Source organism: Pogona vitticeps, chromosome 5, assembly GCF_051106095.1.
Source record: "Pogona vitticeps strain Pit_001003342236 chromosome 5, PviZW2.1, whole genome shotgun sequence".
NCBI classification, from domain to species: Eukaryota; Metazoa; Chordata; class Lepidosauria; order Squamata; family Agamidae; genus Pogona; species Pogona vitticeps.
The window spans coordinates 104,511,970-104,533,189 of NC_135787.1; the positions used below are offsets into that span (position 1 = coordinate 104,511,970).

At 38.7% G+C, this 21,220-nt stretch overlaps 1 protein-coding gene across 3 annotated transcripts in view; it reads left to right on the forward strand.

Moving 5' to 3' along the window:
- EFCAB6 (EF-hand calcium binding domain 6) overlaps positions 1 to 21,220 on the forward strand; it is a 170,245-nt gene that overhangs the window by 67,260 nt on the left and 81,765 nt on the right. For all 3 annotated transcript variants that reach the window (XM_073000833.2, XM_078394209.1, XM_078394210.1), the window contains one exon: positions 7,543 to 7,713. In XM_073000833.2, the coding sequence (XP_072856934.2) occupies positions 7,543 to 7,713 (171 nt within the window). The remainder of the gene's footprint in view (positions 1 to 7,542; positions 7,714 to 21,220) is intronic.

Here is a 21,220-nt window from a genome sequence, read left to right on the forward strand (position 1 = left end):
GAAACAAAATCGACTCTTCAAGCAATTTTATAAATAGTGAGATCCCATAACAAAGAGGTGAAATTATTCAAGAAGCAGTTGAAGAAGAACTATAGTTGACAGGAGACAGGGGATAATGAACAAGGAAATGAGAGGGTGGTGGATGATGTATGACAATCAAAAGAGGGGCTTGAGGAAAATAGGAGAAAACCTAGGAGATTTAACTCTAACCCTGAAGCCGAGGAGAATTTTAGGTGTGCTAAGGGAAGATAAGGGGACAGAATTAGCAGATCTAATTTAAAAGAGCCTGCATGATCTATTGGAGATAGATGAAATGTATAAAATGTTCTCAGGTGGCACAAGATATAAACAAGAACTGGAAAAAGACAAATAAGAATAGGAGTTACTTAGAAAGAAGAAAAAGGGAAAAAAGCTGGCCTTCAACATGGAAAGATTTTGAAGGTTTTGAAAGGACAACTAAGAAGACACCAAGGCGCAAAAACCAAATACAGTGGTGCCTCACAAGACGAATGCCTCGCAGGACAAAAAACTCACAAAACGAAAGGGTCTTGAGAGATTTTTGGTGCCTCCCAAGATGGGCCATCTTGTGATATTTTTCGTCTTGCGAGGCACATTTCCCATAGGAATTCATTGAAATGTAATTAATGTGTTCCTATGGGGAAAAGTCAGAAACAAAAAAAATCAGCAAAAAGTCACTTACCAGGTAGCCCTGGAATAGCCTGGAAAAAGACTGCCAAACAGCAGAGAATCGGCAACCAGCAGCCAGTTTGTGGTCTTCTCTGCTCCTGCCCTGCCTCTCAGCTGATCGGCGCTGGGTCTAAGAGGCTTTTTGCCTGCTAGGCAAGCCTCCGGAAGACTCTTAGATCAGCTGCCCCCCTTTCCCCACCTCTCAGCTGATCAGTGCTGGGTCTAAGAGTCTTCCGGAGGCTTGCCTAGCAGGGAAAAAGCCTCTCAGACCCAGCGCCGATCAGCTGAGAGGCGGGGAGGGGGGAAAGGAGCAGAGACAAAATTTTCGCTAGACGGCATTAACTGTGGAACGGATTAATTTCGTCTTGCAAAGCACCACTGTAATTATAAGCAAACCATGTAACACGATGTTTAACAAGCATAAATTAAATGTAGATAGATTGAAAAATTAATAAAAATTAATAAAATGTGTATATAAAAAAAGTTCATGCTTAACCAGGTCTGATAGCATTGTTACAGCTTCACATCCACATTGTGATCCCTCATTGTCTGGGATCATTCATATGGCTAAAGCTGGCTACGATATGGCATTTGATGCTGTGGTGCATTGTACTCCTGCTTAAATTAGAAAATAATGCCTTCTGATTTGCATCCATACATATAAATAGCATATGCAATTTCATGCAAATCTGTGTTGTTTTGTCCTTTTATTAAGACATGTCCTTTCTGGGGGGGGGGTGTTTAAGTAGCTACATTAGGTTAGGACCTGATTCCCTTCTGACATAATGAGGTGCTCTTCTTTATAGAAAGTGCTCTCAGCCAGCCTTGAAGATGTTGGCTAAGAATGGCCAACTTCGCTCCTCCCCCCCCCCTTTCCCATAAAGGAAGCACCAACTGAGAGTGAGAAAAGGAAAGGGACAGGGAATAGGGAGCAGGAAAGTGATCAGAGACAACAGGAGGGGGGCAAGCTTTAGAAAGGGGGTGCATACCCTCCACAGATTAGAAGTCCTTACTTCATTTTAAATTATGCTGTCACATGACTGTAATATAACTGAGGAATATTCTTTTTTGTTTGGAAACAGTGAACACATCTGTGAGAGAATAGTGGATCCCAGTGGGTTATTGGTAAGCAGCCATCGCTTCAGCTCTGCAATTTATATTATGAGTCACTTAGTTTTTGAAATGAGATTTCCTTTGTCACCCATCTTCTCATTTTAGTTGCTCAAGATCCAAAGTCTGTCAATTGTCTTTTGACTACAGAGATGCATGTAGGGATACCATGTCCAGACAACAGCTACCTGAATGGTTACCAGTTCGGTAGCAGTGTGTATGTGATGTAGGAAGGAGGGAGGACTTATCATTCTGAATGTAACCCTGTGATTTGTGAACCGTGAATTTTACAGTACTATTTTCTCTCCCTATGGTGGCCAGATACAACCTCTTACTATTTCAGTTTGCTACAAATAATTCTTTAAAATTGTATGCCTTACATATTTGGCTGAGCTGAGCAAATAGTAAAGAGGTGAGGGGGAGAGAGATTAATGCTTTCATAGTCTGGATGGCACCAATTTAATAAGCAATGGGCATATCTTTAGAATTCCTACATGTACATTTATTAAGGACTTTTATGTAAATGTTAGATTTCAGTTCTTGATGTATATTTACATAACAATGGCTGTCTCTTTTTCACCAGCTATGGCAGCATAAAATGTGCAGTAAATCCCTCACAAAAGATAGAATTCTTCTAACAATTTACAAAACAGAGTTATCGGTTTCTCATACCACTGTGTGTAACAGCAGCAAGCAGTAGATTACGTCCCTCATTCAAATAAGAGATTAAATCTGACTCAAATTGTAGAGTGCTAAAGACTTTAATAAAGAACAAGAAATACTTGAGATAAGAAAGCTTTAGCTATGGGATATCTAGAAATTGGTTCATGGCACTTGATGGCCCCCATGTAAGTGTTTCTGGAGGTTTTAGGGTTGTTTCCAGATTTCGGCAGCATTTATGCACGGGGCCTGATTGTGGGAACAAGTACTGTACTTCTGACTATAGACAGACCCAGTATAGATGTGTCAACTGACATAAATTGTGCCTTCAGGAACAAGTGCTCTCTGTTTTTAAGCCCAGTGATTTTTAATGCACCCTAGCAATAATACAGGAATGTGCTTCTGGCTAATGTAACCCACACCCTCGTTCCTATGTTTTAGATCAATAGGCGAGTTTGCAAAATTATTCTATATTTCTCAGGAAGTGATCCAGTCAATACATTAATTGTTTGGAGGTAAGCAAGGAAGTGGGGGGGGGGGGAAACACTGGTGTAACTTCATTTATTTGAAAGGTCAGATTTGCTGTACTTAGATCAACTTAACTAGTTCCTGAAAAGTATCCTTATTGGACTTTGGAAAAGGTGTTTGTTTGTTTGTTTGTTTTTGACTGCACCTCTCACTGGTTATGCTGGCTGGAGGTGCTTGGACTTGTAAAAGAACTAAATTTTCCAAACTCTGATCCTAGTCATCTGGCTCGCATCCTAGATTTTGGTAAAGCTACATTTTTCAGTTAGTTATTACTTTGAAACCCAAATAAATAAAGTTGGTTTGAGTTTTGAGAAATGTAATGGTCCGATGTGCCCTGTCAAGCAAAACCCAGTTGTTATTGTTAAAAAAATATCCCTAGTATGCTGTCGAGAGCCAAACAAATGGCAAATTATCTTTGAAATAGTTGGTTCTCCTGTATTTGCCAAAAGTCACTCAGTGATTAAATCCTTGGACCAGATGGGCGGGATATAAATAAATAAATAAATAAATAAATAAATAAATAAATAAATAAATAAATAAATAAATAAATAAATAAATAAATAAATAAATAAATAAATAAATAAGACTTTAGGTGGAATTAGAGGGAAAAGGAGGGCTTTAGGGGAATAAAGGGACAACAAAACAAAGGGTGTAAGAGAACGCTCAGTGAATCAAAGCATCCAGAGTCAGGAATTCCATGCCCCATTGTGCCTTGCAGGCGCTATCGCTTTTACCTAGTGATGATTAGGCGAGCAGCCATCGCTTACTACAACTTGAAGTCTCAAACTTATGAAGTGATAACTTCATAAAATTATAATCCAATCATATCTTTGCTATGACTGATTCAGCTGTTCAAATTATCTGTGCTACCATAAAAGCTGTCTTTCAATTTTCTACTGCCTCAACATTTCTGCTGTATGTCATTGTGAAAGTGCCAGCTCATTCCCTTTGAAAAAACCAAGCCCTTAAGTTTCAACATTTCTACAATGCAGAAACTGCCATATTCTTATCGAATTGCACCACTTGGAGCTACAAAATATTTCCTTCACTATTTATAACTAATCTAGAAGATCCTTACTGAGGACTTCCATCTACAGCTATGGGAGCTACAGGGAGCAGATGAGATTGTTGGGAACTGCATGAAATGCTGAATCACTGCTGATCTAGCATAGTTTTCAGAGTTAAATGGCAGGTATTGTCTCACCCTCTCTTTTTTCTTTTTTTCTTTTGCAACATCAACAGTTATCCTGTCATCAGCTTGGTCATCGTTTTGTTTTCCCCAGCAAAGTGTCATCCCAGACCATTGCTGGAGAAAATTGAAGCTGTCACACAACACAAAAGCCCCAAAGGGTGGGAAACAAATATATCCCAGTATGTGAATGGGGTGGTGAACTGGGGCACGTTTTCATTTAGCACTGCTTTAGAAGTAAAACTAATCATTTAATTTTCTTCAACTTACTACTATCAGTTTTCTTCTCCAGAAAATTTAATGCAACCAGACCATGCTTCATGGAAAACAGTTAAATAACAGTAATAGTTTTGCAAGGTGGTTATCTCTTGGTTAGAAAATAAGTACTTCAAAACCCACCCTGAAGTGAATTGTTTACAGTGTTATTATAGCCGCTCTGACTCTCTGGAAGAACAAGAGTGAAAAAAAGAACACTCATGTACTAACATTCTCACAGGCATATGAATTTGTGTGGCAACAGAGAGAGCAATCCTAGTGTGGTTAGGCCATGAATGCTGATGTCTACAAAGCAGCAGCCTCACAAAGGATGGGGGAGCACAGATTTCCTCCACCCTAACCCATCTCCTTCCTTTTCCTAGTACAGCAATGTAGTTGCTACATAAAGAGATAGTGGTATCTTTATCTCTCTGTGCTCTAGGCTGCAGCATAACACTTTTGAAAGTTAAGTTATATTCAATGTTAAATAGATGATGCAGAGTGAATACCTGCTCTAACCCTCACCCATCAAGTATGTATGCAAGGGGCCTGTTCTAGCTCAGGCTTGCCACACACATCTTTGGGAATTTTGAAACTCTCCCCTTCCTTCTCCTCCTCCTCCTCCTTCTCCTCTTCTCTCTCTCTCTCTCTAGAAAAGCTCATGTTCATGGGATTTAGTGGGAGAAATGGTGGGAAGATTACATCTCTGTGAAAATATTATACAGAAAGCCCGAATGGATTAAATGGAAGAAGAAACGAAAATTGGTGTGGGAAACATCAGCGATTTAAGACATGCAGATAATGCCATCTTACTGGCAGAAAGCAGGAATGACTTGAAATGACTTTTAGTGAAAATGAATGAAAAAAATGTCATAGCAGGAATTGCAGTTGAACTTTGGGAAGACAAAGAAAAACATGACTATAGAAGAACCACACAACTTTAACATTAATAATGAAGAACCTGGAATAGTTAGAGATGTTGTATGTCTTGGTTCAGTCGTCCATCCAAATGGAGACTTTAGCGAAGAAATCAGAAGAAGACTAGGAAAAGGCAGCAATGAAGAAATTAGACAGAATTATCAAGTGTAAGAATGTGTCACTGGAGACCAAGACCAAGATCACCTACGCTCTTGTATTCTCGATCACGATGTATGGTTGTGAAAACTGGACAGCAAAGAAATTGGAGAGGGAAAAACTGATTTGTTTGAAATGTGCTGAAGGAGAGCTTTGTGAATACTCTGGACTGCTGGAAGGATGAAAAAGTAGACCCTAGATCGAATCAAGCCTGAACTATCTCTGGAGGCAAAAATGTTGAACCTGAGGCAGTCCTACTTTGGGCACATCATGAGAAGGCGGAATTCTCTGGAAAAGACAAAAATTCTGGGAAAGGTGGAAAATGGCAGTTAAAAAAGAACAAATAAGACATGGATTGACTGCCTAGGGCAAGCCATAGCTAAACCAGGGCTGTTGGAGGATAGGACATTTTAGAGATCTCTTGTTCATAGAGTCACCATAGGTTGGAGGTGATTTGACAGCACCTAACAAGAACAAGAACTCACGTACATTCATATCTATGTAAAATTGATATTAAATCATCTCTGCACACTAGACATTTAATGTGCCATCTAGTTTAACTTTCATGTATGCCCCTTTCATGTAGGTGAACCAGTTACAATGCTCTATTTCTCCTACCACATGGAAGGAGGATGGGGCAAAATGTTTGTCTGTAGTTTGGTTTCTTCATAGCCAGGTGGGATAGCATCTTGACATTTAAGCCATGCCACGTGTGTTTTGAGCTTTAAATAGATGTGTGTGTGTGTGATGGGAGGGAATGAGGAGAGATTGTGACTATGGGGATCATGTCTAAATAAGTATATGGACTGAGCCTTTTCATTGAAAACAGATGCTGGGTTTGAGTTAATTTAGAGCTTTTTTTATTTAGCACTTTTATCAATGACTGGCTATGCAAATTTGAAAATCCAGTTCAGATGTTCTACTGGAGGTGAATCTGAATGGGTGAGCAAGGAGATCAAGCTAGTCATGCTGCCCCATTCTAGCTTTCTCCATCTAAAGGGGACAGCTGTCTTTACCACAGGGGCTCATAATGTGAACAGAAACTACAACTTTAGCATGACACGGACAGTGAAGCAGCAACTGCTGAGAGGCACAGAATGGAAAGTCTCCTCTAAAGCCCTTAAGTGTAATGGAGGACACTCTCATGTCACCAGTATGCAAACAAAGTTCAACTGGCAGTTTTGTTGGTTTTGTATGAGACAGTGGGAGAGGCAGCATTCTGTCCTTTATCTTGAGGAGCAAAATGTTTTGAGCTGGTCCTTGGTTGCTCTTATGTAAGTCGGTCCTCTTATTGTGTTAGGGTGCCTATCAAATATATTTCCTTTTGTATATGGATATGAGATGATATTTCAAAATGTCCTTTGCTCATTAACTCTAGAACATTTACAGAAACATCCATTCAGTTTCAGAAATTGTATATAACAAGGATCAAGGCCAAGAAAAAAAGTGTGACTTGGGAAAAAAGTTCAACAAGTTTAGATACATATATTTTACATAGTCATTTCTAGCAGAAAATGGAATAGATGTTCCTTATTTATGAATTGCTTATTTATAACCAGTTTTTTTGTCATTCTCAATTTCAAGTGGAGACAACCTTGTAATAGAAAATAATTCAAATAATCATAAAACAGTAAATAACTTTACTGTTCAGCTTAGTGTTTTGTGTTTAGTCCTTGGACAGCTGCATGGCTAAACAAAGAAACAGTACACAACATTGTGATCCATGCAGAACCATTATTTTAAAAGTCAGACTTACCATGTAAAGAAAGAGGATTTTCTGTTTTCAAATGTTGTTCCAGCACAGGTTGCTGTGGCAGAAAATATGCACCATTTCCACTTACATATCCATCATACAATAATAAAACTAACAGTACCCTTTCTTCCATAACTTCCCCTTCCCCCCAAAAAAACCTATTGTGTAACAGAGTGGAAGATCATAAGAAATATTGAAATAAAATATGCCTTGGAAGATTAACATCACAATGGAAAGTAATTGTAAGACTGTGCTAAATGCTCTATTATACCTGCTTCATTTCTAGAATCAAGATGGAAAGATCACAAGAAATGAGCTCCGCCGCATTTTAGATTGCATCATGTTCCGAATTAGTGATGATGATTTTCAAGAATTAATCAAGATAATTGATCCAGAACACACGGGGCATCTCAGCTACAATAAATTTTTAAATCTCTTTGAAGACAGGGATTCAATAGTAAGTGTCCACCAGCATGTACCTCCATAGTTATCTAATTACTAGAAGAAAGTAGGAGGCAATGCAGTCTTATGCTGTGAATATAGATAAATAATGGAAAAGAAAAAATAGCTTAAAAGACAGGTAAGAAAGTGAAAGTGTTCAAGAAAGTAATTCCCTAAATTCTTAATGTTTTTAAAGCATGACCTCTGTCTGTCTGTCTGTCTGTCTGTCTGTGTGTAAGACTTTGTTATTTTAAGTCTGAGTTTATAAACCTATAATAAGTATTATATGATGGGTTTCCATTTTGTGCCTTGGGAGTAGGCTGAAGATTAATCAACATATTTTCCTTTCACTGGATTTTGAGAACAGTAAACTTTTGCCAGGGCCTTAAGTCTCATAAAGCAGAGGTCCCCAACCTCTGGATCACGGACCGGTGCCAGTCTGTAGCCTGAGCTGGACTGGGTCACAGAGATAGACCTCCCCCTCACCCCCACACACTCCTCCCTGCACAGCCCTCTTGTGCCTGCGTGAGCACGCCTGCGCCCATGCGAGCACTCCCCCACCCCTTTGTGCATGCACATGAGTGCCCCCGAGCACCATGCTGCCCTTTGTGCATACGCATGAGTGCACACCCCCTGCACAAACACCACGACCCCCTTCATGCATGTGCATGAGTGCGCCTGCACAAGCGCCCTCCTGCTCCTTTGTGCATGCACACAAGTGTGCATGCCCGCACCCTCACACATGTGCATGAGCACGGGGGGGCGCCTTCCTCAACTGGTCTGCGGGGTTAAAAAAGTTGGAACCACTGCCATAAAGGATCTCAAAACACAAGAGCAGCCCAGGTCATGAATATTAATGTACATGGACCAATGAGAGTGCTCTAGAGGCGGAGTCACAAGCTGTAAGAGTCTCTGCAGGGGGAGGAGAGATTCAGATTGGAGATTGGAGATTAGATAGAGAGACAGGAGGATTGGTGGTTTTGGAGTTTAAGCGGAGAGAGAGGGTTGGCGGTTGAGAGTGGATGAAATAGGATGTTTTGTTCAGAGTTAAAGACATTGATTGTACCTTAATCGCCTGTACTAATAAACAACTTCTATTTGGTTCTTTTTAAAATGACACATTGCCTGGACCTCTGTGATTAATAATAAATAATGTTGATGTAATCAACTGGTGGCAGCGACACGACACGTACAGTAGCTTGTACCCTTTGATTGGTGAAACAGCCAAGGGACAGGCAGGAACATGACATCCATGGTTTCTGCTATGCTCTTCTGCAGCAGGAATCAGCCTTCACACTGAGCAGAAAGTGGCCTGTGATCCTCCTGCAGCTACCCAGGAGCTCTCACGGCCGTTTTGCCTTCTGGTTGCGGGTGAACTGCTGTGATCCCAGAGACATGACATACTTTAGTACAAACTGAAGGATGTGGGCAGCAGACCATGAAAAAAAAACCCCACAGAATTCACTGCAGAATGCATATTGGGTCACACATGGCAAAAAGAGTTAATTTAGGATATTTTCTAATTATTATAAAATATTCTATCTATGTTTCTGAAGAACTGGCTTCTCCTCTGCATATCTTCTGCAGCCTGTGCATTATTTCCTGCAAATCGGATGACGGTGTGTCACTGATTTTGTGATACGCTCATGCAACTGTAGGGGTTTTGTTTTGCTTTGCTTTTTTGCCACCAGGAAAAACTGATGGCAAAAAAATAATAATAGCCACCTCATAAGAATATTATCAGGAGCTCAATGTACATGGTAGAATGTCATTGTTGATTTCCATGCATTAGCAATGGTTGTCTTACAAGGTTGTCTTACAAGGTTCCTCTCTATCCATTTTATTTTGAAAACTACCCTGTAAGGCATGTTTGGCTGACAAGTATTGGGTGGTGTAAGAATACTAAATGAGAGTTGTGACCAAGCAGAGATTTGAATTTGCATCTCCCTGTTCAAAGGTCAACATGCTTAACCACTGCGTTCTATTGACTCCCTCCGATCAGTGGTTTTATGGTACAGTATAAGTGATTCTGAGGCTAAAATATGTCCATAGAAAAATAATGCAAGAATTAATTTGCTTTTCTCACATAACTTGAAAAATCACATTAATTAGTATACCACGCAAAGTTGCACATTATGCAAATTGGACTGTCCAATTGGCATAATATGCAAAATTAATTGCCCAGATATTGAGTATTTATCCTCCCCTTTAAAAAAAAAAATTGAAAGCTGCCCGATTTCGATTAGGCAATTCGGAAGGCATTAAGAAATGTTCTATGTCTCAATGTTACACTTGTACTGCTCACACTTCTGTTTTCCCTATAGAGGCAAGCACACAAGTACCATGCAGGTAGACGTATGCTTTGCCAAGGGGAGTGCTTTCTGTCAGGAAAATATGTAGTATGGGATTTGGGAGAACAATTAACACCCTGTCCTGTATGATTGTGTCGCTGCGTTGTGGCTCTTCTATATCATATCTTCTTTTACCTCAAATAATATCCTGCTGTTAGCTGTAGTTTCTGAAATACAAAATCCCTATTTTAAAATTATTATTTTAAAGGGACTGGTGGGCAGGGGTGCTCTTTCAAAATAAAGTGAAAAAATTGGCAGCCTTGTTTAACCCTTGGAATAGCAGGGTGGGTAACATGGGGCCCGAAAGCAGCCCTCAGCATACCTGTGCCCCCCACCTCACTACATCCTCTTGAATAAAATAAAATAAAATTGAGACTCAAAAAGCCTCCTTGTTCTTTCCAGGGGCATGGGTGGCAGTTGTGCCATGTTTTGAGGGGCACACACCAACCCTACCCCCACCTCATTAACAAAAAAATTTCTACTTGAGACAAGTGGTCTTTTCAGTACCTCCTCCGCCCTCATTTTTGTAAGAAAAAAATTGGGGTGAGGATTGTGAAAGCAAACCAAGGTTTAGGGATAGACATGTGCAACCTGAAGATCTCTGGAGATTTCCCACCCTGGAATAGAAATACCCAGGTTAAGGTTCTTTCTGTCACCTTACCTCAGCAATCTTTTTCTTTTCTTTCCTTTCCTTTTTTTTTTTTTTTTTTGAAAAGGCAAATAAATCTTTCACTGCTTCTTCTTTTTAACAAACAATTTCCCAGTTGCATTATGGCGATGATTACACTTCCATTTCTTCTCCAAAGTATTTTCTAAAATTCCATATGACTTTGTGTTATACACAACATTTTACAGGAGCGTTCAGAGGCATAAATGACATTAGCACCGCTATGTGGTGAAATACCTGAAGAAATATTTTAGTTGCCTGTGGGATTGTGTGTTTTTTTAAAAAAAAGAACAAAAAGGTTTTTCTCCAAGTGTTTGCAATGTACACTTTTTCCACAAGGGATATCTTCCTATCAGAAATTATAATTCTGGTGGTTTTAAATACTTATTGCAATGAACCACAGAGCAATTAAAGTTCTTAATATGTATGTGAGTAATTAATGGTTTCTACTTTCAAGGAGGTATATCCTCCAGTAAATGCCAATGTTAATTAATACTTTTCTTCAAGTGATGCTTACATCTTCAAAGGTCAGACTGCAGATCACTCTACTGTTACAGGTTTTGTGCTGAGCTAGGCTGCAGAGCCTCCCCTTTCAGTCCACAGAGGTTCTCAGCCTAGACCTGCACTGGCTGCTTTGCTTGCTCTGTGTCCTTCCTTACTAGGAATCTGCCCCAACTAAGAGCATTAGCTTCCCAGTCAAAGTGAGACCAAGTGGAGGACAAAGCCAGGTTTCTGGCTGGAGTGTTATCTAAAAGAGCTTGGCTGCTATTTCCTCCAGAGACTTGCTAACATCAGGGGTTGCTGTCCTGCCCAGTGAGGTCATCCAACATTCAGGAAGCGGGTGGATCATTTGGATTTCCACTGAACTTGATAGTCTTCAGAAATAATACTGTTCAGCTTTTTCGGAACTAGCTATTCAAGGTAGAACCCATCCTGAGGCCTGACAGAAATGTTAGAAATAGCCCATGACTAGAAAGGGAAATTCTTAACGAATGTGAGCATCTATGTGTCACAGCATAAACTCCTTTCACTTCCACGATTATGCAGATTAGCTTGCTTCATTTGGTGATTGGTTTTCAAGATTGAAGCAGGAGATTCCTTCAAAGTCTGGTGTTACAAACCAAAATCAATCAGCCAATAATCAGTGCTAATTAAGGTCTGTGTTTCTGGCCCTAGATTTATACTAAAACACATTTTTTCCCCTTGCCTACTTGTACCTTTCATTTTTTCTGCATCTCTCACTGACTTCTTCCTCACTTAAAAAATTGGAACAAAAAAATCAGAAGAAATGGTATTGGTGTTGTTAACTCAGGATGTAATCTGTTTAAAGTTTGGGAAAATTGCTTATATGAACAACAGGTTCCCAAATTCCCAAATAGTGGCTGTTCTAGCCAGGATAACCTAAAAGTTACACTGCCATTAAAATATATATATATTGGTAGCAATGAATTCATTCTTCTTCTTCTTTTTAACATTTTTTTATTAATTTTCCAATCTATCTACATTGTTTGTGCTTATCAGACATCGTGTTACATACTTGCTTACAATTATTTGTTTTTTACATCTCAGTGTCTTCTCGATTATCCCCCCCCAAATTCCGACCTTCTTTCAAACCATTCATATACAGATTTTAGTATATAGTATAGCTACTATCATAATATTTCATATTATATAAAGTTTTCAAGATCTTCTAATAACATTCTTATTGAAAGTGGTTCCAGATCCATGACCCAGCTTTATATCTAGTTTAGTTTGCCTAAAATAAAAAGTCACCATATTACATCTTTACCCTGATTCGGGCTCCCTTATTTCAATTTAGTTCTCCTTTTAATATATAGAATATACCCTTTTACAGATCCAAATGATAAATATAAACATGTTTCCAATATTAAGGGGCCCTTCCTTGTTTTCCCTTTTTTCGTCTTTCTAGGTAATTCCCTCTCTGGTTCCTCTTTTTTCATTCCCTGCTATATCTCTAAACATGCTGTCATCTTTCATGTCCTCTAAAACCATTTTGTAGATCTGATTTATGTCCATTTTTTGTACTTGGTCTATCTTCAATGAGTCTTCCAGGCTTTTTTTGGTTAATTTTGCTGTTTTTTTCCCTTTGTCTTCCCTTGGTACTCTCCTCTGGTCCAAGACTGATGTTTCTCTTAGATTAACTTTCTCAAGCTGCTGCTTGGTTTGACATACATCATCTGTGGTACTCCCATTTCCTTCCTTGTTGTTTTCAGTTGCTTGTGGACTATAGTCCTTCTGATGTTGATTGGATAATTTTGCCTCTTCATAATGAGATGTCACGATCGTTAATATTTGTTGAAGCATAAATTTTACTTCATTCCAAAATTGTCCTTGTTGTGCCATTCTGTTTCTGCTGCCTAGATGCTTATAAACAAATATTCCAAATTTCCAGAGTCATTTCAGGAGTTCCGCTTTGGCTATGTAGAGTTGAACCAAATTCGACCCAAGGAACAGTTTTTGAAAAGTCCACTTTAGGGTTAATTCCGGCCAAATGCAAAGAGAAGCTCACGAGGAGATAAACAGTTTTTCAGCCTTAAGCAACAACAGAATGTCCAAGGCCACCTCTTCTGGGAATCATTCCAAACACTTTAGATAGACAAAACAATGTCCACACTTAATTTGCAGGAAGGTCTCTTAAGCTTATAACGCCAGGTTGTAAATATTCTTAAAGTGTAATTAAAAAAAGTTACTTTCTTCAGCTATCCCTCTCACCAGATTTTCTGCCGCTTTTAAAAGTTACTGAGATAAGATAGCAATTCTTTTTTCCATATATAGGGGTACGTAGGCAATTAGTTGCAAAAGAATTCTCACCCGATGGAAAAACAGCGATGCCAGGTGCTGTTCCTTGCTTCTCTCAGCCGGCTGCCAGCGACTTGGAAGCTCGCCGAAGCTGCTTATTTCTGCCCATTGGCTGATTAGGGAGTTTCCTGGATCGAACCAGGGTGGCCGCCGCCCCCCGTGATCAACAGGCTTTCTCCCCCAGTTCACCACCCCTCCAGGGTGGTTCCGACACCTTGCGGTGTCCCAAAACGGGTCAGAATTCAGCCCAGGGGACTGCTGCTGCTGTCCTCCTGCTGCTGTCTCGTCACAATGAATTCATTCTTCTGATCCACAGTATAACCCACTAATGATTTAGACCAGTAGCTCTCAGCTCCCTTGGCACAACCAGTACTTGAAAAATGCTGTAGATCTCAGAAACTTTCAACTAGCAAATAACAAATAATCTATATTTTAATAACCATAGTCTTGCCTTTCATATGTTCTAACAACCATGTAAAGGGAACATGCCTTCACTCCTGATGACATTGGGATCATGCGGAATATGTCCAGTTTGAAGATCAAATAAACTATGGATAGCTGACTAATGAGCTTCAAATTTTATTCATATTGATAAGATCCATTCCAAACTGGAGTTAGGGCAATGGGCAATTAAGGATATCTATAATTTTCATGGGGCTTTCATTTATAATGTAAAAAAGGCTTGTTTTGTGTTGGTCTTGATGTGTTTATTAGAACCAGAGACTGGAATCCAGACATAGGTGAACATGGATTACATTGAAATCAGTGGAGTAAGTGATGATTTAAGGCTCATTGGTTTCAGTGGGAATTAGGTGTAGCTAAAGACGCCTGCTTCTTGGGAGGAAAGCGATGACAAACCTTGACAGCATCTTAAAAAGCAGAGACATCACCTTACCAACAAAAGTCCGAATAGTCAAAGCTATGGTTTTTCCTTTTGTGATGTATGGAAGTGAGAGCTGGACCATAAAGAAAGCAGACCACCGAAGAATTAATGCCTTTGAATTGTGGTGCTGGAGGAGGCTCTTGAGAGTCCCCTGGACTGCAAGGAGAACAAACCTATCAATTCTAAAGGAAATCAAACCAGAGTGCTCCCTGGAAGGACAGATCCTGAAGCTGAGGCTCCAGTACTTTGGCCATCTCATGAGAAAAGAAGACTCCTTGGAAAAGACCTTAATGTTGGGAAAGTGTGACGGCAAGAGGAGAAGGGGACGACAGAGGATGAGATGGCTGGACAGTGTCTGTGAAGCAACCAACATGAAATTGACCCAACTCCGGGAAGCAGTGGAAGATAGGAGGGCCTGGCGTGCCCTGCTCCATGGGGTCACGAAGAGTCGGACACGACTAAATGACTAAACAACTACGACAAACATAGTCTGGATCTAACTGCAAAAATACAGGTTTTTCATGGACATGCCTTTGAAATTGGCAAAGATTTATTCTCAAAATCTATTGAAACACACATGTATGCATTCCTGGTGCCTTGAACAATTATGTGCTACGCACAAGATCTTGTGATACAGCCTGTGACTGCAACTTTTTTTAGAGTATTGTCTTCTTTTGAGTGATACAGTATTGCCAGTATTTTTACTGCAGTGATATTGTAAGATAAATAGCCTCTTGATGAAAGATTTTATAGTTTCATCAGAATTTCTCATGATATTTGATGTTTATTAGATTATTTTTAATGTCTCAGTGCATCAGGGAAACAAACATTGATTTACTCCTTAGTGTGTGCAAATATAACCAACAAGATTTTTAAAGGGAAAATCAAGAGGACTTACTGATAACAATAGGAGTGTCTAGTGCACAAAATGTAAGATTCCTGAAACACTGCTGAAGGAACAAGTATAGAAATATCCACATTCAATATTAAAGGAGTGGGGTGTTTTATTCTAAAACAGTGGTTCCCAGCCTTGTGTCTGCTGATGTTCTTGGACTATAACTCTCAGAAACCATCACCAGCTGTGCTGACCAGGATTTCTAGGAGTTGTAGCCCAAAAACATCTAGGGACCCAACGCTGAGAACCACTGTCCTAAAATGTTACCTCAGTTGTTGAACTGAATCATAGGTTTGCTGATAGCTGCTTAGCACTTCATAAGACAGTCATTCTACCAATTTTCCACCACATTCCACTACAGGACAGTCATTCCACCACTTTTTGCTGTGGTATAATGCATACATGTGATGATGGTATATATGATGGTGTATATGTATATATCTGTGTGTGTGTGTATATATGCACATACATATATACATATATATGTATATGTATATATGTATATATATATATGTATATATTTATGTGTGTGTATATATGTATATGTATATGTATATGTATATGTATATGTATATGTATATGTATATGTATATGTATATGTATATGTATATATGTATGTGTATATATATGTATATACAGTATGTATGTATGTATGTATGTATGTATGTATGTATGTATGTATGTATGTATGTATGTATGTATGTATGTATGTATGTTTTGCTGGAGCCCGAGGTCAAGATATATATACACACACATACACACACATACATATATATACATATACATACACACACCTCCTTAAATGTAGATACACAGTTGCATAAAGAGCTTCATCCAATGGATATGTCCCCATTTGTTTCCTTCATTGAAACTATGGCTGCAATGTTGAGGCCCCCATAACAGTATTTCAGTACTTTCTGTCTCTCCCTACATCTGTGGTACTGAATGCAAAAGAGACCTAGTACTCACATCAGGGTCTGAGTTCCATGGGCCCTGGTGAATGGTGGTGATATTGCTGCCTTTTATCAGGGCCTTGAGACAAGATTCAACTGTGTCCCATGCTGGACATTAAAGCTCTTTCAACCTTCTGCCCTAAGTAAGACTCATTTTTACTAAATTCGTACTATATTACAAAACTTTGGAGAGTGAACAGTTATATTAACATCTCTTGTTCCCCTCCATTAGTTCATGTAGCAATTCAACTCTTTTTCATACATTTACCATATTCCCATGGTCTTTGTTTTTATGGTATAGTAATCCTCTGTTGACATGTGGAGTCAAATGAACCTTGACAGCACAAGAGGAAGAGTAATAAATATGTGTACAAGTCTTCCAAAACTCAATGTTCCAGGTAGTTCTCATCCATGACAAGATGCAAATTATCATCTGGTATTTTGAAGGGTGCAGATGTCAAATAAGGGGGCATTTTATCTTCCTGTCTGTTCAGTTCATGTGAACAACCTATTGTAGTGTGAGCTGAATAAGATTGCAATGAAGAAAAATTGCTTGTAAAAGAAACAGCAATATTTTAAGAGATGAAGATGATGCCATGTTACTGGCACAAAGCAGCAGTGACTTGAAAGGCCTACTGAGGGAAGTGAAAGAAGGAAGCACAAAGCAAGATTCTCATTGAACATCAAGAAAAAAAGAGAGAATTCAATAACTGTAATGTTGACAGTGAAGATGTTAAAATTATTTTAAAAATTTAGTACCTTGGTTCAATCATCAATCCCAATGGAGACTGCAGCCAAGCAATCAAAAGAAGTCTGAGACTTGAAAGACCAGCTATGAAGGACCCAGAAGCGATCTTTTCAAATGATGATGTTTTGCTGGAGCCCGAGGTCAAGATCATCCATACTATGGCATTCCCTGTTAATATGTACAATTGTGGAAGTTGACAAGGAAGGAAAAATTATTCATCCAAGATATGGTGTTAACAGAAAACATTTCAGCTACCATGGCCACCAGAAAGAAAAACTTCTCTAGAAGTTAAAATGACTAAACTGAAGCTGTATTACTTCTGTGATATCGTAAGAGAATATTCAGTGGAAGAGACAATAATTCTAGAAAAAGTAGGAGGCAGTTTAAAAAAAGAGGAAGACTTAACGTGAGATGGATTGATTCAGTAAAGGAACTCTAATCTCGAATTACAAGTTCTGAGCAGGGCTATGAATGAGAGACCTTGTGGATGTCATCAATTTATAGGATCACCACAAGTCAAAAGGAACATGACAGCACATAAAAATAATGGGGGTGAGGATGTGTGTCTCTTTAACTTAATGAAAAATAGTTTTTACTCTTGTGACAGTAAGGGGTAAGCCGCTCAGAGTGGTTGCATAGACCAGATGGGTGGGATACAAATCAAATCAAATCAAATCAAATCAATCAATCAATCAATAAAGGGGTCAATTGTATCCCTGCTGGAATGCAAAGAACAACTGAGATCCTATGCTTTTCTGTGAAAGTATCTGTGCCAGCTGCCCTTTGAAGTTAATAGATAACCTTGATTTTGCAGTGCTTTGCCCTGCACTTGTTTATTTATTATTTATTTAAAGCAAGAGTCCCCAGCCCCTGATCCATGGCTTGGTTCCTGTCTGTGGCCGTGGCAGGACCAGGCCAGGGAGACAGATCTCCTGCCCCCCGCACGCTTTTTCCCCACGCACACCCACCAGCACACATGGTCCACCTGCCTACATGCACAGGTGCCCCACATACCCACGCATGAACGTGAGGGTGCCCTGCCTACCCATGAGCATGCCCTGCCCATCCATGCATGCACACCCCACCCATCTGTACATGCGCAACCATGTGCCCTGCCCACCTGAGAGTGCGCCCTGCCCACTTGCGCATGCACGAATGCATGCCTCGCTGACCCACGAGTGTACTCATCCCATCTGTGCATGCATATGAGCACACCCTGACCACCTGTGAGCACGAGGGTGCCCCACCCCCCATGCACGGACCCTGCCCCCCAACTGGTCTGTGGTTCAGAAAGGGTTGGGGACCACTGATTTAAAGCATATCAAACCCATCCCTGCATCAGAAATTTTCCAAAAAGAGTTTTATATAGTCAGTAAAAGACACGCTGCAATTCCATTTGTTCACTGTCCACAATAAAGTTGGGCATCAAAGGAGGCAGCCACTGAAACAGTTGGGCCTACTGTTGTTGAAACCAAGAGAAGGAACAAAAGTCATCTTTGTAGTTAATGCAATGCAATGAAAGAAAAGTGCAGCAGTGATGTGCTTTGTGTAACCATTTAGTCTGTTTTATTCAAGCAGTTCTGAAACATGGTGATTGTGGATAGATAGCTCACATGGCCTGTGTTTAGTAGCAAGGTGTCTGAAATCTATTGTCACCAGTAATTCATAAATCTTGATTAGTACATATACTGTTTATGTTATGCTGATGGCACAAGACATTGTCTTACCTTCTGAAAACTGTATGGTCACTTACGGACATGGTTTGTAAAAGCATGTTCTTTATTACATGTCTGATATCATTGACTTGGATGATGTATGTACAATTATATTGTTTTTACTGGGGAAAAGAAAGTTTAAGTAAAGGCATACTTTAAAAGAAACAAACAAAGCACTTCCAAATGTTGCCATGTTCAATAACTAGGTATTTTATCTGGATGGCTTTCTTAGGATGCATTCAATCCCAATTTGTGTGCAACCAGCCAGTTTTGTGTAATCTACCAATTTTATTTTTCCAAATATTTTATTTATTTATTTCTATAACTATAACAAAAAACATATCATACATAAAAACATATAAACTCAAACACAATAACAGTGTTGCCATATTCTTCTTTTTCTTCTTCTTCTTCTCCTTCTTCTTCTTCTATTGTCCTCCTCTCCAGAACTGCATAGATTCTTGATTTGGAGCTTTCCCCTTCCCCCTTATTAACACATATTCCAAAAATTTGCCCCATATTACATAAAAATTGTTCTTTTTCAACTCTCCTTTCTTCATCTTTAATTTACAAGTTAATTTATCATTTAATGCTATATTCCATATTTCTTTATACCATTCTTCAATTTGTAATTCAGTCTTTAATTTCCATTGTCTAGCAATAATCAATCTAGCTGCTGTTATTAGATTAGTTATCAGTTCTTTAGTCATTTTGTCATATTCCACGTTCTCATATATTGATAACAGAGCAATCTCAGCCTTTCATTCTATATCTTTTCCACACATACAACTTAAGGTAAAGGTAAAGTTTCCCCTTGACAATTTTTGTCCAGTCGTGTCCGACTCTAGGAGGCGGCGCTCATCCCGCTCTTCAAGCCATAGAGCCAGCGTTTGTCCGAAGACAATCTTTCCGTGGTCACATGGCCAGTGCGACTTAGACACGGAACGCTGTTTACCTTCCCACCGAGATGGTACCTATTTATCTACTCGCATTTGCATGCTTTCGAACCACTAGGTTGGCGGGAGCTGGGACAAGCAACGGGCGCTCACTCCGTCGCGTGGATTCGATCTTACGACTGCTTGGTCTTCTGACCCTGCAGCACAGGCTTCTGCCGTTTAACCCACAGTGCCACCACGTCCCCCTACACATACAACTTAATTCTTTGAAAATTTGTTTCCAAAATCTTTGTACCTTTTCACATTCCCACCACATATGAAAGTATGTACCAACTTCTTTCTCACATTTCCAACAGACATTCGGATGCCTGGTATTCATTTTGTTTAATTTTACCGGTGTTAAATACCATCTTAAACTAAGTTTTAAAAAAATTTCCTTTATTCTTACTGACATAAATCTTAAAACCCTCATTTTCCATATCCTCCTCCATTCTTCTTCATTTATTCTTTTCCCAATATCTTGTTCCCACACCATTTTCAATCCCTCTTTCTCACTTCCTTCTTTCTCTAAATTAAGAAGTGAATAAATTTTACTCACTGTACCTTTTACTGAGTCAGTCATCCGAATGTCCTCATATGAGAGTAGAAATTGCTCAAATTTTGTGTGTTCTCTACCTTTATTATATTTATTTGCCCATTCTTTAGTCCATCTTTCCAGTTGTACATAGTTCAACCACGAAATAGTCTTGTTTTGAAATACTTGTTTCATTTGGTCTATCAATCTCATTTTATACAACCAATCTTTCAGTCTAATCACTTTTTCTTCTTTAAATAAATCCATATACACCTTCATATTGGTAGGAAAATTTTCTATTTCTGTCACTAATCCAAATGGAGAGCATGATGAACATAAATTCTTTTTATACTTATACAATATATTTAACAATGTCTTTAAAAAAGGATTATTAACTTGACTTATTTTATCTTTCTTATCTTTAGCAAATAAATATTTTTCTATATTTCCTTGTAATTCTGATGATTCCATTTTCCACCAAATTAACCTTTCCGTTTTATATATAATTTCACCAATAAACCTCAGTTGGTTAGCTAAATAATAGTTTCTTATATTTGGTAAACCTATACCACCTTTTTTGTTGTTCTATACCAATACTTTTTATTTATTCTAGATTTCTTCCCTTCATTACAATATTTATTAACTATTCCTTGCCAATATTTCAGATCATCCTCTGTTAGCTGCATTGGTAACATTCTAAATAGAAAATTAATTTTTGGTAAAATTTTCATTTTTACCAATGCAGTCTTTCCAAACCAAGATAACATAAATTTATCATATTCTTGTAATTTCTTATTAATTACTTCCTTTAGTTTGTTATAATTATACTCCTTTATTTTTTGAATATTTTTCGCTAAATCTATCCCTAAATATTTAATTGTTTTACATATTTTAAAATCGTGTTTTTCAGCAAACATTTCTTGTTCTATTCTACTATAATTAAACAACATTAAGTCAGATTTTTGCCAATTTATGTTTAATCCAGTTATTTTTCCAAATTTTTCTAAGTGTGTTTTAATTT